This window comes from Nymphalis io, chromosome 17 (assembly GCF_905147045.1).
Source record: "Nymphalis io chromosome 17, ilAglIoxx1.1, whole genome shotgun sequence".
NCBI classification, from domain to species: domain Eukaryota; kingdom Metazoa; phylum Arthropoda; class Insecta; order Lepidoptera; family Nymphalidae; genus Nymphalis; species Nymphalis io.
The window spans coordinates 6,652,387-6,671,666 of record NC_065904.1 but is presented as its reverse complement, the minus strand read 5'-3'; the positions used below and the strand labels follow the sequence as shown (position 1 = coordinate 6,671,666).

Below are 19,280 nucleotides of genomic sequence, written 5' to 3'. Positions count from 1 at the left end.
AAGCGAAAATCAATGTCAAATAAAGTTTCTAAACTAACAGTACAAATTACAAACGTAGTCGGAATTACAGTTGCCTTATGAATCGTTTATCTTTTGGAATTTTTTTTCTTATTTTTAAATAAATTTGTTAAATCATTGTAGAATATAAAAAGCAGAATATAAGACGGAATTGATGACATAGTCTATTAGTTTTCGTAATTTAAATATTTTCAATTATGTTAGCTTTAATAGATATAGCTAAGTTTTTTTTTATTATTCAATATGTAAACTAAAATAGTTTATATTTAAACAATTATTTATCTGCATTGTAAATTTTACATTAAAATAACTTTTTTTAATAAAATAAAATACTTTTATTTAAATAAGTTACCTTAGAATTACATACAGTGGAATATAATACAAAACATAATACTAAATGTGTATTGTAATCGAACAAGTGGTTGCGTAATACATTTATACATCACTATGGTATCGAACGTTTGAGTCGATATCGAACTCGACACATTTCCGCATCTCTGTGTCCTGAGGACTGTCATTAAATATCTCAATCAGTTTATCAGTTCTAGGCTGTGGATTCATAACGATACCCTCTGGATAATCTGGTCTCTTATCGTAAGTATATTCTTCTTTCTGCTTGTGTCGAGACGGCATCATGAATATACCAGCTGTTACTTCCTTGGTGTTACATTCCTGCTGCTCTTGGGCGATTTCGTAATTCTTACGACGCAAATCTGACACATTGTACTGATAATGTTCTGACTTATGTCGTTCTTTACAAAACATGCAATACGCTATCCAAGCGATCAGAAACGCCGACTGTAAAAAATATAAATATCACATGACCGTTTATTTTTTATATTTTAAAGAAATGTATAGATTAAATACTTACCAGGATTAATGCGAATATGAATCCAACGATGTAAGTGGACATAGTAGTAGTTTATATTGCTCTAGAACGTAACTTGTCTGACACGAGTGGTGCAATCGAGATTGAAACAGTCGCTGACTATCGGTACAGCGTCGTCTCACTCAATTAAAGCCAGTTGTAAACTCTTTTAATATGTGATGTCATTGGGATGATTTGTGTATCTTTATTTGGAACAATGTCTTAATATAAATTGATAATTAAATAATATTCGTGTAATTTAAAAATCGTAGCACAAACAATTGAACATTGTACACGTTATAACTTAAGATGTTTACTGTCTTACCTATGTACATATGTATGCTTCCTCGTGATTGGTACTTAATAATGTTATGTTGTATGCATCTTATTATAAGACATTGTATTTAGTGATGCGACATTGTTACTTGGTTTATATTGTTCGTGTGGTGTAATCTTCGATGAAATACATAAGTTATTCCGTAACTCCACGTGAGATAACAATATTGGTATCGTTAAAATAAATTATTAAATATCAAATTCAACTAAATAAAATGTTATGTTTAGAATTGTTACTATTAAAAGTGCAGGTTTTTTTAATTTGATTTTTACGTTAAGTGTGAGTATATTTTTTCTTAGTGTTTTTTGTACAAGTAATTCAATAATCTGTGTATTAAAAGTACAATCCAGTCGGTCGCATGATTCAATTGACGTCGAACAAGTCTAGAAGGCAATTAGCAATGTGTTACGTACGACCGGCTAGAATATCTATCATAATATACAAGGCCTAGTTTCTAGTACTTACTAATGTACTTACATTCAACGCACGTCGTATCTTATAACAGAGTTATAGAATTATTTTTAAAAATATATTTTTCTAAGCTTGTTTGTAATGTTGGACAGATAAATATATTTTTGATATACAAAGAAATCAAAATAATAAAATAGATTAATGTTTATTTCTTTCTGCTTAAATTTCTGATATAGTATATACCATTGACATCCAAAAGGCTGGACTGGATTTAAAAAAAAAAAGATTCTAGTGAATTTTCAACGCTGCTGCTTAGTGTTATATACGTAATACTTGTATATTTATATTTTGAATACCGCTGTTCTGATATTCGATATTGCTTTTTTAATAATATGGATACCTAAGAAATACTATAAAGTTTTGTAGACATGTGTTTTTTCAAGTAAACAATTAATTGAAGAGTACGAAACCTAAAATGATGTTTAAATTAAACTTTGGTGATATGGACTGGCACCTTATTAGGGATTATGATATCTCAGAAGATCCCAGCTGTGGTGATGATGATGAACTGAATAAAAATAAATAATTACTGCTAATTTTTATTTATTACTTTATTTTCAAAATATTTGCTATTTAAAAATAATAGGCGTCTTAATATAATTTGGTTTATGTAAAATCTGTATCAAATGAACATTGTTAGTATGTAAGGATAAAGTACAGCCGTTCTTAAACCTTATTTTTTATATTAATTGTGGAGTATTCGTGATATTATGCCTTGTAAAGCTAAGTGGCACTTTTTGAGTAAGCTGACCATTGAGAGACTAATACAGACTCAAGTCAAGCCTTTCAATATAGCATTCCCTACATGCTGTAACCAGTTCTGAACAATGAAACTACGTGCACACTAACACCATGAGCCATTGACACCTCAACGTCCGCTACTCATTAGAGTGAACTGCTTGGCATTGGAAAAAAGTGCTGGCTTAAACATAGCTTTAAGCAATGGTTGTCGGTAAGCTAAGAGAATATGAATGGCACTACTATTGAATATGCTGTATCGTTTACCCAGCTTCATCGGATTTAGTAAAGATTCTGCTGAAATGCAACCGCTCGGCGGAAAAACCCGCCAACCAATTTAACTTACAATTTACTCCTTTTACGTTGCCTATATCTGCTTAATAGGTAATTAAATACGGGCGTGTGTAAGGACAGAAGGTGGGTATTAGGTAGCCAATAAGCTATCTCAATCCCAAGTTCCATTTAAATCCTTTTAGTAGTTTTTGCGTGAAACAATAACAAAAACCGATTTTTCGTCGTAATTCCTTTCTTGTAAGGACAAGGTTTAATGATATGTGAATTAGTATAATATTATTATCTGTTATATATATATGAATTATTGTTGGTTATATTATACTGTCAATCTATGTTAGTATATTACATAATGACAACAATGCGGTCTTTATTTCGATCAATCAACCATCCCAGCGGATGTAGCGGACTTGACCCCTTTGCTTAATCTGAGGTCACATGTTTTATTATCAAAGTAGCAATAAAAGACATAAATATCGCTCTAAATTGTATTTAAAAATGAATATCAGCATATTTAAATGAAATTATGACGTTTATGAAGTATATTCCTTTGAATTCTTAGATAATAAAAGTTCTTAATGTGTCTAATTATATTCAGCTCCGCAAAAATTGTGATCCATCTGAAAAAACACATAATGTCAAGATAATAGGTTCACTAAAATAGAAAAGACTAATTCTTGTAATTTTTTGTGTTTATCTTTAGATAATATACATTAATATTGATAGTAAGAAAATCGTTTATATAATTATTGCAAGAAAAATGAGGAAAAAAATCACGTGAATAAAGTAAATTTAGGCCCGTTACAGTTTTTTGAATGTAACAACATTGTTTTTTATTGACTAAAATACATTTTTTAACATTTTATAGTTTAATTTAGTTTGGCACCACACACACACTTTTATAGTGCCAAACTAAATTAATTTATTTAAAAAAAATATAATGCATTCATTAATACATTTTTTTGAATCAATAAGTAAAATAATTTATTTCAATACTTACCATCTTCATCTACTACATGAACTGAAAAAGAAAAAAAAAATTATAAATAGGCTTGATGGTGGTAAAGATTATCTTTGATCATTTAAGTTATAGTGAAATTATTTGAAAGTCTAAAATAATTTAAGTTATCAATAAAAATATATTTTGTTCTGTAATTGTGAGTGAATTTCAGAAGAGTTGCAAATATTTTGCAAACATATAAATTGGCAACTATTTTAGTTGAAATGTCATGTGTGAGATATTAATTAAAGTTATTTATGAGATATTATACGATATGTTGGAATGCAGAACATGCATATAAAACATTAAATTACTATGAATAAGTTAAATATGTTACTTCATTAAAATTTACACTTCTAAGCGGCAAGTTTTTTTTAAATATTTATAAAAAAAATAGTTACCTTGGCTACCTCCATCCACAACGTTCACTGTAATAAAAAATAACTTGTTTAAGAAACACTTTTTTTTTTAATAATTTATTTTTTTATCTATGGATATCAAAAATTTAGTTAGTTTCTAAAACAGATAAAGAAACAAGACGTAGTTTTTATAATAAATAATGTTCATTCGATGTCTCCAATGCCAAATATTTTGAAATCACGAATAAAATTATTTCGAAATTTTGATGTATAATTATTATTAATCAGAATTTAGTAGCATTGTTTTACAGATGCAAACAATAATATGTAAAAAAGGTGATCTATAAATCTTGTGGACGGGGTTAAATTAAAAAAAGTAAACATTACTATTAAATATATCACAAAAATAGTACATTTTATCTCTCGGTCAATACTCATTTACAAATATGTATCTTATGTATCGTAAACGATAAAAATTTTTGATAAATAAACAGTGTATATATAATTATACTCCATAATATGTGTGTTTCGACATTATTACCTTGATTTTCTCCATCGACGACAGACACTAAAACAAATAAATTATCAGTTATTGTATTTATTAATTAATACGATATAATCAAGAGACAATCAAATTATTATACTTTGATTCTCACACGGTTCAATAATAATTGTCTTATGAAAGTGTAAAAATATATAAAGTAAGTAGGAAAACTGGCAAATGGGCCATCTGTAAGTGGTCATCATCGCCAATAGACATTGGCACTATATAATCTACCAATCCATCGTTAATATGTCACCAACGTTGGTAATTAGGATGTGATGTCCCTTGTGCGTTAATCAAATTAATAAAAATGCATTGTTAAGTAAATAAGAAAAACTGAGACAGTGTGCTTGTAAGTTGGATGTTTTTTAACTTAGATAAAAAATGTTTACATCGTCTGCCAACTAAAATTATTTTTTTCTTTATTTATTTATTTTTTTCGACAAAAACTTAAAATATTACCTTGACTGCCGTCATCGACGTTGGATGCTAAAATAAAAAAATAATAATTAAAGATGGTGCTTTAAACACATTAAATATATGTATATATTATAAAGTTTAAACAAATCTAATTTAATTTACAGTTAAGAATGCAAAGTTTAAAGTGTATGTATGTGCGAGTTTAAGATTGTAAATAACTTAACAGTAAAGTATTTTAATGAAATCAGCTTATAAAAGCATAAGATACGGTTAATTAATGTAAACTCTCCTTCCGCATATAGGCCGATTGTGCTGCTAAATGAGGCCGGCAAGGCTTCGAGAAGATTCTCGTTGCCCGTGTTATTCAGTAACTCGAAGGGCGGGGTCGGGTCTTTCAGAAGCTCAGTACGTGTTCAGGGTGGGTCGATCAAGTCGGAACGTCGAACATGGTGGACCGAATAGAAAGATTAGGTTGGGTTAGGCCTGAAGGCAGAAACTCCATGCCAGCGCCTATACGCTGATGTGTTGTGTTCTAGAACACTGTATGGAGCACCCATATGGGTGGACGCTCTTACCGCGCGTAATAAGGCTCTTATACTTATATCATCATCATAGCGGTGAGAGCGATACGTGGTTACCGTATGATGTCGTGGACGGCGGCCAGCGAAGGTGGGACGAAGGTGGCTCTAGCTCAACAAACCCTGATTCGCAGATGGGAGGAGGACCTTCCTCGATACATTTTGTTTATTATTGTGAAACGACAAAGGTATCGTTTTTGTGTTATATTATGTGTAAATAGCTAGGTACCAAGTAGAATTAAACAATCTAATTGTGGAAATCTAGACGAATCGTGTTGTGTACATAACATATAGGATATATTTTAATAAAACATTACCGTCTTGGGGACGAGCTGCAACAATGGCTAATACAGCCATGAGAACGAGGATGTACTGAAAAGATGAAGCTAAATTAATACATAAACAAGAAAACATTAATTTGTCTAAGATCTAAGAATATAAAGAGATTGCAAGTATTATCGCTCGTAACACATGACATCTAAATTAAGCACACAGTATTCCGTTAGAACAAATTCGAAACTCATCGCAGTAAATGGTCGTGAAATGCCAAAAAGTGTTATGCGACATTGACTATAATCATTATAACATTTCAAGAATACAAGAATCAAAATAGTATATCACCTTAAGTCGGTTGTCAACATTTCAGTTGAATAATGAAGTGAGTTCTTACAGAATAGCACTGCTGATCAACTTCAGTCGTTTCTTTAATAGTTTGCATTTATCGGACACAATATGAAAATAAACACTGATGAAATAACTCGGTTATTCAAATTAAAAATATACCTTTTGTTTATTTAATGTTCAATTTGATTATATTCTATTCTATTTAAATTTATACAGAATTATAAATTAAAAATTTTAAATGTTTTTCTATAGTTTTTACGAGCTTTTATATAACTTCACGTAACAATTATCAAGCACTTTTGGTGACAAAAACAAGCTAGTACTCTAAATGTTTTTTGTGTATATTAATAAAAGTTTGTATTTTTTTTTTAATATATAAATTTTACATACCGTCAGCTTGGACATTTTTTCACTTTCCTTCAGCCCGTCGTATAGAAGTAATGACAATAACATTTTCAGTAACGTGATTATTGCTTAAATAATGATGACCTATTGATCCTGGCACGAAACATGATAACCTAATTTTTTTCCGAGTATTAATGAAGACAATTATAAATCGTTTTATTTTCTCTCTTATTTTATCTCTTTATTAAAAAGATTAGAATGTTTTGTTTCAAAATAATTAAATAATAGGAAAAAATCGTACCGAATAATACGTTACTCCATGGTAGGTGGTTCCGGCTTAAAGGGTGAGTGACCCAATCCAACTACAGGCACAAGGGATATGGCATCTTAGTTTTCAAGGTTGGTTGTGCATTGACGAAGTAAGGGAAATAAATCACTAAGAGCAGACGTCTAATAATAAAAATATCAACATTTTTAATTTTATTTTCGTGGGATATTATATTATATTTTTCTATATATAATAGGGCAACATACAATTGGTAATGAGAAAAACAGCATTCCCTTAAATCTATTCCGATTTCCCTGTGCTTTACTTATTGTGATTGATTGATTGATTGATGATTGTGTGTGTATTAAAATATATGCGGCGACGAAACGAAATACTAAGTAGATATTTCGTTTCGTTCGTACTTATAACTTTAACTTACAAAGTTATTTACATACCGAAAACAAATACTTAAATATGAGTATTCTCAAACAACCTACTCAAGTACCTGTTGAAATATGTCAAAACTATGAAAAATACTAAAAACTGTCTATGATCTCATCTTGATATCCTTCATTTTTTTTATTTTTTATTTTATTTATATTTGGGAAACATACAGTGTGTTATTACATAGAATTAAGGAATTATTACTAAATCATAAACCAATAAAGTTTCCACTTAAAAATAGTACAAATGTTAGAGTATGCGTGTAAAAAAGACAACAGAAAGAGACAAAAATACAATGCAATCTACGAGTACAATCAAATCGACTAATTACAAAGTTAAAAAAAAAAATCAAGAAGTTAAATTACAATAATATTAATGAACATAAATATAAACAATGTCATTAAAAATATTTAAATTTTTTTTCAACAATTAAAGTAACATCATAAATCATCAATTTATGGCAAGTAATTGATTCAATATACATATACATTATTAATTTACAAAAAAATATTAATTTTATTAATTATTTATTAAACAAGTATTCTTTCAATAATTTTCTTATTTTATTAACATTCTCTGTTGTAAAAAAATCAATTTCGCTAAATCGTTTATTGTAATCGGTGCAGGCTCTGTATACAAATATATTTTGCGCATACTTGCTTCGGGTGAGTGATGGATTAAAAAGTAAGCACTTACGTGTGGTGATTCGAGAGCATCGGAAACTAATACAACCTAAGAGAAACGGGGAATCAACTAAATTATTAATTAATTTAAATAAGAATATTTGATCTCTGATCGCTCTTCTGTCAGCGAGTGATAACGTATTTAAGCATTCATTATTATGTATAAATTCCTTAAAACGCACAAATCTTATAAATTTATTTTGGACTCTTTCCAATCGGTGTATGTATGTTTTGTAATGCGGATTCCAAACAGTGGAAGCGTATTCGAGGATAGGTCGTACAAAGGAATTATATAGAAGAGTTAGGGTACTAGTTTTCTTGAAATCTTTCGACGTTCTAAACACAAAACCAAGCATTCGACAAGCTTTAGCCACTGTCTTACTTATATGCAAACCGAAGGTCAACTTATTGTCCAGATGTATACCCAGGTCTCTCACCTCGGTCACTCTATTAATCTCAACACCGTCTAGACGATAATCATATATAGTAAGATCGCGTTTCCGTGAAAAAGGAATGACGCTACATTTATTTATATTTAAATATAGAGAATTGTGTTTACAATATAGACACAATCTGTCTAGATCCTCTTGCAAAAGTGAGCAATCCAACGGAGTCGCAATCTCTCTACAAATTTTCATATCGTCTGCGTATAACAGAATACATGAGTTTTTAATTATGCCATTGACGTCATTAATATATAAATTGAAAAGCAGGGGGCCAAGGTGAGATCCCTGAGGTACACCTGAAGAGACAGGAAAGAAGGATGAGCAATAACCTTTGATTGTCACAGCCTGGCTACGGTTTCGAAGGTATGAACTTATCCACCGAAGTAAATCGCCGTGTATACCGACTTCTTTCAATTTTTTAAGTAATATGTTATGTGAAATTTTATCAAAAGCCTTGGAGAAGTCGGTATAAACTACATCTACCTGGTTGCCCTTATCCATAGATGAAGAAACACGGTGCACTAACTCACAGAGGTTGGACTCTGTCGATCTACAGTTAACAAATCCATGTTGTTGTTCAAGAATAACTGGACGTAATAAAGGAAAGATAGAATCATAGATAATTTTCTCAAAAGTTTTCGCTATGACGCATAATTTAGAAATAGGTCTATAATTCTTTATGTCGTGCTTATTACCTGATTTGAATATTGGTACTATATATGATCGCTTCCATACAGAAGGCATATTACCAGTAGTCAACGATTTATTGAATAACAAATAGATCGGATATGATAGAGTAGCGCGACATGATTTTAAAAATAAAGGAGGAATGCCATCAGGCCCGTATCCCTTTCTGATATCAAGACCTTTAAGATAGCATTCGACCATCTCTTGTGTAATAGTTATAGAGCAAATACTTAAATGCGTCTTGGATGATACATTATCTAAATCATGATCAGAAATGCCAGAAACTGTCGCTTCATAGACCGAATTAAAGTATTGGCTGAAAAATTGACAAACATCATTGCCACCAGTAGCAACTGAATCATTATAAAACATAGTTTCAGGGAAGCAATTAGAAGCATGTTTCGATTTAACAAAAGTCCAGAAAAATTTACTGTTCTTTTTAATTTGAATTTCGGAATAATTAATGTAACTGTCGTAGCAATAAATCTGAACCCTTTTTTGTCTTTCCCGCAATAAACAAAAAGTATCATAGTCAATATTTCTGTTGTACATTTTCCATTTTTTGTGATATTTAAGTTTTTCAGCAATAATCTTTACTAATGATTTTGAGTACCAGAATGGATAATGACGGTTGCATACAACAGTTTTTGTTGGCACCATTTCACGTATAACATTGTTAACCGTTTCATAAAATAAATCTACTGCTTTTGTAATATCTGATTCACTAAGGAGATCAAACCAATCAATGTCACCCAGAGCTCTATTAACTGCTGTATAATCGGCTATATGAAACATGCGTATGGTGCGAGAAGCCTTAGAAATTGCACGCGGTACGGTTATCTTAGGTAAAATGAGTAATGTAGGATGATGTGAGTCTTCGGGTACAAGTGGGTCGCTGTGTCTTACTATTGAACATTCACAATTACTTATAACTAAGTCGAGAAATCTATTATTAATATTAGGTACTGTATTGTATTGCTTTAAGTTATTAAAATTCAGAAAATGGTATATAGAGTCAATAAGAATGTCATTGTCAGAAATATTCTGAAGATCCATACTATTCTGGCAGTAACTCCATTTAGCATTTGAAATGTTAAAATCTCCCAATATTAAAAAAATGTCGTCAGGATTATAAATGAGTTCTGATGATACTAATTCAAAAAACTCGCATAATGTTTCATAGTGGTATTTACCATGAGGGAGATAACAACAGTATATATGCACTAATCTAGATGTTGGTAGCAAGTTAATTGATAAGCTAACTTTGATCACTTCAGACGCAGAATTTGTCAAATTTATTTTAGATGAGGAGTGAAAATTGAGATGAGATCTTATAGCTATCAGAACTCCGCCACCTAAGCTATCTCCTCGTAAAGTGTAATCACGATCGCTTCTGTATACAGAATACCGTGTGTCGAAGAATTCCGAATCAAATAGAGACTCATTCAGCCAGGTTTCGCTAAGACATATAATATCACAGTCGACATGAATAAGGTTCCTATAAAAAATATTAGTTTTAGATCTGAGTCCACGAATGTTTTGATAAATAATACTAAGATCCCTAGCCATTATAAGCGGAAAAGGCAATTGTGCACAATAAAATATCATTTAAAATATTTGCTAATTGTTCAGCAAATGTACTAGTAACACCTGATAAGTGATTACCGCTCTCTTGCAAATAATATAATTGAATAATGTAGCTGCGAAGTGCCCAATACGCTCTTAGAAATATAAGCATTAAGTATATTATTCTAGAAGCAAGTACAGCGAAATACACTTGGAATAAACATAACAAATAAGGATAATGATACATAAATAAAATGCAGTATAAGAATATTGAATAGCCATACAGAGCCTGCCTTATAACATACAAAATAACAACAAGAGAATACAACATAATATAGGAAATACTTTTTTTGCAATATACGATAGTACTTAAACAATTTTTTTTACATCACAAGAATTAACTATATGTAAAACCGGACTGGTATCATTTCGGCGTACCATTATGCAACAATTTTTAACCCATACGTATCTATAGGATTTTTCTTTACAAGTCTTCTTTACCAATTGTAGCAGTAACTTATTTGTACTTGTAAGATGATCATTGAAATAAATATTCTTGTTATTTGATAAGAAGCCGATGTCATGGCATTTCAATTTAAGTTTTCTCACTCGAGACAGAAAGTCATCTTTTTTCCAGCGACAAAGGAATTTTACAATAATAGGTTTAGCTCTTTTAACATCTTTGTCCTTAGAAGCAACTCTTGTGATGAAATCTATGTCTGTATTAACATTGAGGTTGAAGTCGGCCTTGCCAGCGATGTCCTGTAAAATGGTGAATAGGTTTTCGTTTTTTTTTTCGGGTATTCCATATATCTCTACGTTGGATCTACGGGACCATTGCTCGCGGCTATTGTTTTCGACTTCGATGGCTTCTACCTTTGACTTAAGAGAATTGACTTCCAGACACTGCTCAGATATACGTTTGATTTCAGTCTCGCTGTTATTTATTCTTTTATTAAATTCTTCAAATTTGTTATTTAAGAATTCTAAGCAGTTTTTAAAGCTGGAAACCTCTTCTCGTATTCATATATTCATATGAATTAATGCTCTCGCAGACTTTTTTTAGAACTTTTCATGAGGAACAATTTCGTCATACATGATTATTGTGTAACTTTAACCGTTTACGCAGTACACGCAACGAAAGCTCACAAAAGGAATACATTTTCCCCGTTTTTGCAACATTTTTATTTGATGCTCCGCTCTTATTGGTCGTAGCGTTATGTTATGTAGCCTATAGCTTTCCTCGATAAATGGTCTATCCAACATTAAAATATTTTTTAAGCAATACGGTTACGGGATTTCGGGCTACAAGCATCGTAGATCGGAAAACTTGTATGAAATTGATTTTGGTTAAACCTATTTAGGTCACTATAAAATATGTTAACACGTTGACTGTCCAGGCCAAATCCAACAACCTTCACGTGGCGTCCTGCGGTTTTTTTATTAAAGGTAGTTGGAAATACTTCACATTTAATAAATTTATACTTGAAATCTCCGTCACTGTAATATTACAGTTATTTTTAGCATGTATCACATGTGATACAAGGACGTCTCGTCCTTAATTTTAGTGTATCACATATGATGCAGGGAACGTCGAAGCAAAAAATGTGGGTATTCATATAACTAATTGTTTTAGTTTTCTTACGGTAGTTGCATAAAAATAATTATAAACGTTAATCATAATTAATCGAGCATCGCAGATCTATTGTTGCACAAAATAGTTAACAAAAATGAGTTCCCGACCGTTAAGTGATGCTAATTTGCTGCGTATTTTGGAAGAAAGTGATGGAGAAGATGAAGTTTTCTTGGAATTAGAAGATGCCGCAGTCAGTGATTCCATTGATATCCAGTTACCTTTGGAAGATCAAGAACTTTTGGAAAACGAAGATTCCATTGAGGTAATTGAGCAATTTATAATGGAAACTAACGATCCTGTCGAACCAAGTGGTTCACCAGCTCCCACTCACCCGCCCTCTCAAGATTGGCATACTAATTTGGTAACTTTGCCCAGAGAAAGTTTTACAGGTTATAGTGAGGGACTACGCCATGAAGCCTTATTCCATGTAAATGACGATTTATTATGGAATATTTTTGTGCTATTTTTGACCGTGATCTCATTCTGTTAATGGTGGCCGAAACAAACCGATATGCAAGGCAACAGTTAGAGTCAGGCAGAAGCAACACACGCAATTGTCGTCTTACTCGTTGGAAAGATGTGACTCCAGAAGAAATGACCAGGTTTTTGGGAGTGTATCTTTTCACAGGCCTTTTAAGTTTTCCTACTCTAGAATCATACTGGAAAAAGGATAAGTTGTATTACCACCCACTTCTTCATGAAATTGGCATGTCATATAATAGGTTTTCTTCAATTTTACGATGTTGGCACTTTTCTGATAATCAAGCAGACCACAAGAATCAACTATTGTATAAAATTCAGCCTTTTATTGATAAGTTTATTACTAATTGTCGAAATATTTATACCCCTGGTGAAATAGTTGCAGTAGACGAGTCTATGGTTGGATTTAGGGGTAGATTAGCATTTAGAACATTTAATCCTCAAAAGTCTAACAAGTATGGTATGAAAATTTATAAATTATGTGCTTCAAATGGATATACCTGGAGCTATAAAATTTATTGTGGCCAGGATGAACAAGTTGAAGGCTTAGATAAACCAGGATCTGTTGTCGTAAATTTGAGTCGTGATCTATTGAATGAAGGTATAATTTTGATCGCAGACAATTATTATACCAGTGTACCTTTAGCTAGATTTCTTAAAAACCAGAAAACTGATTTTTGTGGAACTGTCAGAAAAATAAGGCGAGGGCTTCCTTATGAGGTGGTACACCAACCATTGAAAAAGGGTGAAGTCACCGCTCAACAAAATGACTGCATGACGTGCCTCAAATGGCACGACAAACGTGATATTTTCATGTTATCTACATGCCACAATCATGAAATGCAGCTATCTGGAGGTTTTCGACCTATTATGAAACCAAAGACACGTATTACGTACAATAATGGAAAAAAAGGAATTGATCTAGCGGATCAATTAGCAAGCTACAATTCTCCTGTGCGAAAGACATGTATTTGGTACAAAAAGATAGCAGCAGATATTTTGTCTATTGGAGTTGTGAACGCCATCATCCTTCACAATGAATTAAATCCAACCAAAAAATTTAGATTATTAGCTGGCCATGAATACATAATAAAAAAAATATTGACAATTGGAGCATTAGCTGTACCCGCTACAGGGCCATCAAGATCTCTAATGGCTTCATCGCATAAAATTACCAATATACCTAGAATAGCTAAAAATTGCAAGAAAACGTTGTCTTAGTTGCTACAAGAAATTGAAAGATGCTGGCAGCACCACAAAAGAAGCTCAGAAGAAATCACCTCAGGTACACACAGAGTGTAAGCAATGTAATAAGCCATTTTGTATCCCATGCTTTAACGAATTTCATTGATTTTTTGTCTTAGCAATATTTTCATTCAGTAAAAAAATGTGTTGGTTCATTGGTGTTTTACTTTTCTTAATATCTATTCTAGACGTCCTAATAATATTTATTTCCCTAACTGAGACGTCCTCGCCAATAAACGGTGTAGAGTCTGTACGCCTACTTGCATCAGATGTGATGCAAGGACGTATGGTGAAAGATAAATTTGTATCATATGTGATGCAGGGACTGTCAACGTGTTAAGTCAAACTACAGTAGGATACGGCGCGCTTTACATACACGGGTGGGTGTGTTTAACCGACGAGTACCAGCATAAGCTGAATCCTATTGAATATGACTGATCATAAAGATCCGAGCTTAACTTACATTGGAAGATACTAAATTTCTAAAACTGATCATTTTTTAACTTAGTTCTCTTCCTATAAATTTTCATTCATCGTAACTTTACAGACTATTATTATAGGTAGCTAAACTTTCATTCAACTGAACAGTTATTTTATATAATTTCGATAAATGTTCGACGTGATTCTTTAAATTAACATAACTTTTTTATTTACAAGTTGAATGAAATAAAACATAAAAAAATTTAAGTGAAGTTTGCCACAATACATTAGTGAAAACCACACTCAAATCAGTTAAGCCGTTTCTAAGATTACACATACACACAAACGCACAGACAAACAGACAAAAATTCTAACAATCATTGTTTTGGTTTCTATTGTATTGATAAAGATCCCCGATAATAGTTTTCGTATATATTTTCCATATATAAACGGCGATCAGTTACATTTTTATTATATGTATAGATAAATTGATATATATATATATATATATATATATATATATATATATATATATATATATATATATATATATATATATATATATATATAACTTAGTCGACTTTAAAATTGGATACCGATATGTACATTTATATTTTTTTATCTTAGTTTTTTTAATATATTGATTTATTTATTCGAGGTAATTCCACGTCGGGTTGATTGAAGTCATTGGGTTTAATTGGATTTAATGTTTCATTTTGAATACACAGATATATAAAATATGGAAAAGCAATAATTGTTTTTGGAGCATGAATGAAGCTAGAGCGCTTACACCCCGACGACAGACCTTATAGGCCGAGGCCTTTGACGCCGGCTCAAGCTCAGCTAGCTGGATGGCGTGGAAAAAAATCTAAAGGGAATCAGGGAATCTAAAGTGTGAACAAACTGGAGAAAGCCAAATCCAGTAGGAGGAATCTACTCGACCAGGCGGCTGTAATGTCTTGGATGATGATGGATAGTGTGTTTAGGTATTTCTAACGAGTCAATTACATGCAGGCAAATGAATATTTACTTAATTAGTTTTTTGTTATAAAATTCTTTTTTAACTTTTATTATGACGCTTTTCAATACTCGCGTTTTAAATAAGACTCCAAGTCTAACTTAGGTTTATTCTCCCCCATTAGTAGATTAGTCAGACAGTATACACACAATACACAATAAGTCAGATGACGATATATTTTCAAATAAATTTGTAAAATTTAAGACTATTATATATGTTGAACTATTTTACGTTATTGACTCATAACGACTGATCTCTGTTTTATTTGTCTTTATTTTGTTATTATATAGTTTCTAGTAGTATCGTAATATCAATACCACTTATATTTCATTATGTACTTCCAAATTGTGTTAAATTTATTTTTATTTTATTTATCTTTTCAATCATTATTATTTAAGATGCTTAGTGTCATTTTTGCATGTCGTGGTTACCTATAAGTATGACAACTTTTACCCTTAGATCTATTAGTTTGTAAACTTTTAATTTGTAATTTTAACTGTGTCATGTTGGTGATCCTAAATAAATAAATAAGACTGTGCCTTACACCTTGACTTAGAAAAACATAGTTTTCCACAATGAGTAGTGGAATTTTTATTCTAATTTACATAAAACCTCCTTCGAAGTAATCTATTCATAAAAACAGATTTATTAACTCGATTTATAATCGGAAAAAATATTGTGCAATAAACAATAACGTAGAAGTTAAAAAACCCCCTAATTTTCCGGCCTGGAAATAATATATTTTCTTTTTTTTTAAATATTATTTACATTTTAGATAAGAATCCTTAAAATTGATTTCAATAATGAAAGGCATATACGTCGATTAATAGTATCTAGTTTTATACATAAAATATAAAAAAATATATATATATATATTCATAAATTTGCTAGTTTTATACCTTTATTTCAGGTTCTTTGGTGTTTTCTTTAAATTAAAATGTTATCCTCGTAACATAATCGAAGCTATTGTAGTAACCATGAAAATAATAATAACCGCGTTTGAGGCCAAATTGTTAATTTCCTTCAAATTCGACTAAAAATAAATTTATATTTTTTTATAGTGACACAAATATGTCATAAACTTATTCGTGAAATGATAATATAAACAATGAGTCATATACACATACAGGTGCATGTCTGGTAATGTTTATGTTTTTTTATTTCATAACGTATATATTAATGCAAATACTGTACTTGTATATACTTAAAGTGTTTTGCATAGAATGTGTATTTTTCTTGATTTTAGTAATTTTTGATTTTTTTTAAAACGCTGGTGGCTAGTTCAAATAAACAAAAATAATACCCCTTATCACATAGGGACAGACTAGCTTAAAACTACTGTATCTAGACACGCGGTAGTGTCAACCGAAGTTCAAGCTTACAAAACTGGCGAGCAGCACCGTGTGTAATATTACACGAACCATTTGGAGCCACTTTTGACCTCATAACTTAAAAACTATTTTACATAAACATGTCAAATTTGGCTCGTATATTGAGACTTGCAAGATACATATTTGCTCATAAACACGCCTCAAACGGTTATTAAGATATTAACGTCCAAAAATCGTCATTTTTATCACTGACTGACCTATAGACCAAAACTCTAACCCAGTTCCAGATAACCTAGAAAGTTCAAATTTGGCATCCAGATAGGTAATTGGGTGAATACAATGGAATAAATCAGTAACTAGTAATTTTTTATCATTTTATTATAATTTTTTAATTAATTGATTATATAGTAGTAGTAGTAGTAGTAGTAGTAGTAGTAGTAGTAGTAGTAGTAGTAGTAGTAGTAGTAGTAGTAGTTCAAGTGTAGGAACACTTACTTATAGTGCTTGTAATGTAAGAATCAGCAATCAACATTGATGACAGCCGGTCTTTATGCGGGTTTTAAGGTCTTCACGTGACGAGACGTAACGAGTGGAATAACACCCTTAATTTTTTTTTATCCAAACATATCAGTTTTTGTACTTATAACTAAGAGTATAGTCGACATTCGTATTTATTACGTTATTAATAAATATTTATAAGTAATGATCTTATACTATTAGTGTGCGCTAAATATTGAAATAAAAAATAATACTAAATCCCAGTTAATAATCTTAAAATCCAAATAAACTCCGGTTGTCATCAATTTTGATTGCTGATTCTTACATTACATGCTCTTTAAGTAAGTGTTCCTATTATTTTATAGCTACTTAAAATATTATTTCTTCTTATAACTTAGGATAATATGTTGAAGCCAAAGGTCTGACTTGGCTAATTTCACATATATATAGTGTTCATCTACAACTAAATCGTTAACTGGAACGGGAAACAGGGATCTTAGTCAATGAAAACTGTATGACTATTATAATTTAAAAGAGGTAAGTGTTATCTGTTATTTCATTCATAATTACTACGTCGATTTACTTTCAGATCGTGTAGCATTATTATGTTGACGGGTAGCCGGTCAAGTGTGGTTTTTTTCCGTTCATAGGCAAGTGCTTGACCGTTGACTTGCCTGATCTTAAGCACAGTCACGGTCTAGGATGCAGCGCGCCGGCCAAGAAGGAACCCGCTTACCCTGGATTTGAAGACAATGTATGTTTAATAATTGTGAGATGTATAGGTTTATACGTGTGTATTTTTTATTAACACTTGTATTTATTGTCAAAACTTGTATCACGTTATGTTAACATTGATAAAAGTAAATAAAATATACACGGTTTATTTCAAACATATGAAGAACCATTGAATAAAACCCGGATGTTTTTTTTTATGTATTGAAGTAAAGCTTACGTGTAAATGGGCCACTTGACCTTTGTGCTTGGACGCTAGGCGCTGTCATATACATATAAAACGTTTCATAAACCTAACATGTAATATTTTATGTATATATCTGTAATTTCACTGGCTCACTCATAATTAACACCATCTTACGCAAAGCCCTCGTATTATATTTTTCCCTGATTAAACATGAATAGAGTTGCAATCGATTATTCATTCATAAAAACATGTTTTACTTTTTAAATTCGGTTCATTTGTTTCAATTATATTTAAGGAGTTTTAAGAGATAACAATATATTCTACCCTTGCGAAGCCACGACGGGTAGCTTATTTAAAATTATTTTTTAAATGTTTGTTCATTCATTTTCCACTTTCCTATTCATATTGTACAGCTTCGGCCCATGTGTTCTGTTATCGCTTATATTCAACGAAAATGTTACAGGTAACTCAGAACCTTTAACCCCCCAACAAGAAAAGCAACATATTGTGATTTTAATATTGATCGGCTTTCTTATTATTTTACACGTTCTTTTAAATGTGGACGAAATGTTCACATTTTAATGGAATGAAAAGGAAAAGATTTCAAGGTAAAAATATGCACAGCTAACATATTTATTCACAAAATATATTTATTTACATATTACTGTATACATTTGATTACATCACCTTTGTCTAAATCAAAGGTCCCCAAACTATTTATTTTATATACCTCACGTTTTCTTTAAAAAAAATTCTGTCATCAACTATTTTGTACAGTATGATAGTCATATACTTATTTATTTTAGATATAGATAGATATATATATAAATCTACGATAAAATAACAGACAGTAAATTTTGAAAAAAAAAAAAACATATTGTTTATGGTAATAAAATAAGCTAAAGAAAAAAATGTGATACGAGCGTCTAATAAAAATTAAAAGAAAGTATCGGTCATGTCAAATTTTATTATTTGAAAGTATTAAAATATTATATATTAGTTATTTATATTGCTAAGATTCATTGGCCTTGACACCGACTTCAGAG

General features: G+C 31.0%; 1 protein-coding gene across 1 annotated transcript; it reads right to left on the bottom strand.

The window, feature by feature from the left end:
- Window positions 1–378: 378 nt before the first annotated feature.
- Window positions 379–1,089, bottom strand: LOC126774898 (uncharacterized). The gene is made up of 2 exons (XM_050496551.1): window positions 890–1,089; window positions 379–816 (listed from the first exon to the last, which is right to left on the bottom strand). Exons 1-2 carry the CDS (start codon window positions 929–931, stop codon window positions 454–456), a joined length of 405 nt encoding a protein of 134 aa, XP_050352508.1. The 5' UTR covers window positions 932–1,089; the 3' UTR covers window positions 379–453.
- Between the last annotated feature and the right edge of the window lie 18,191 nt (window positions 1,090–19,280).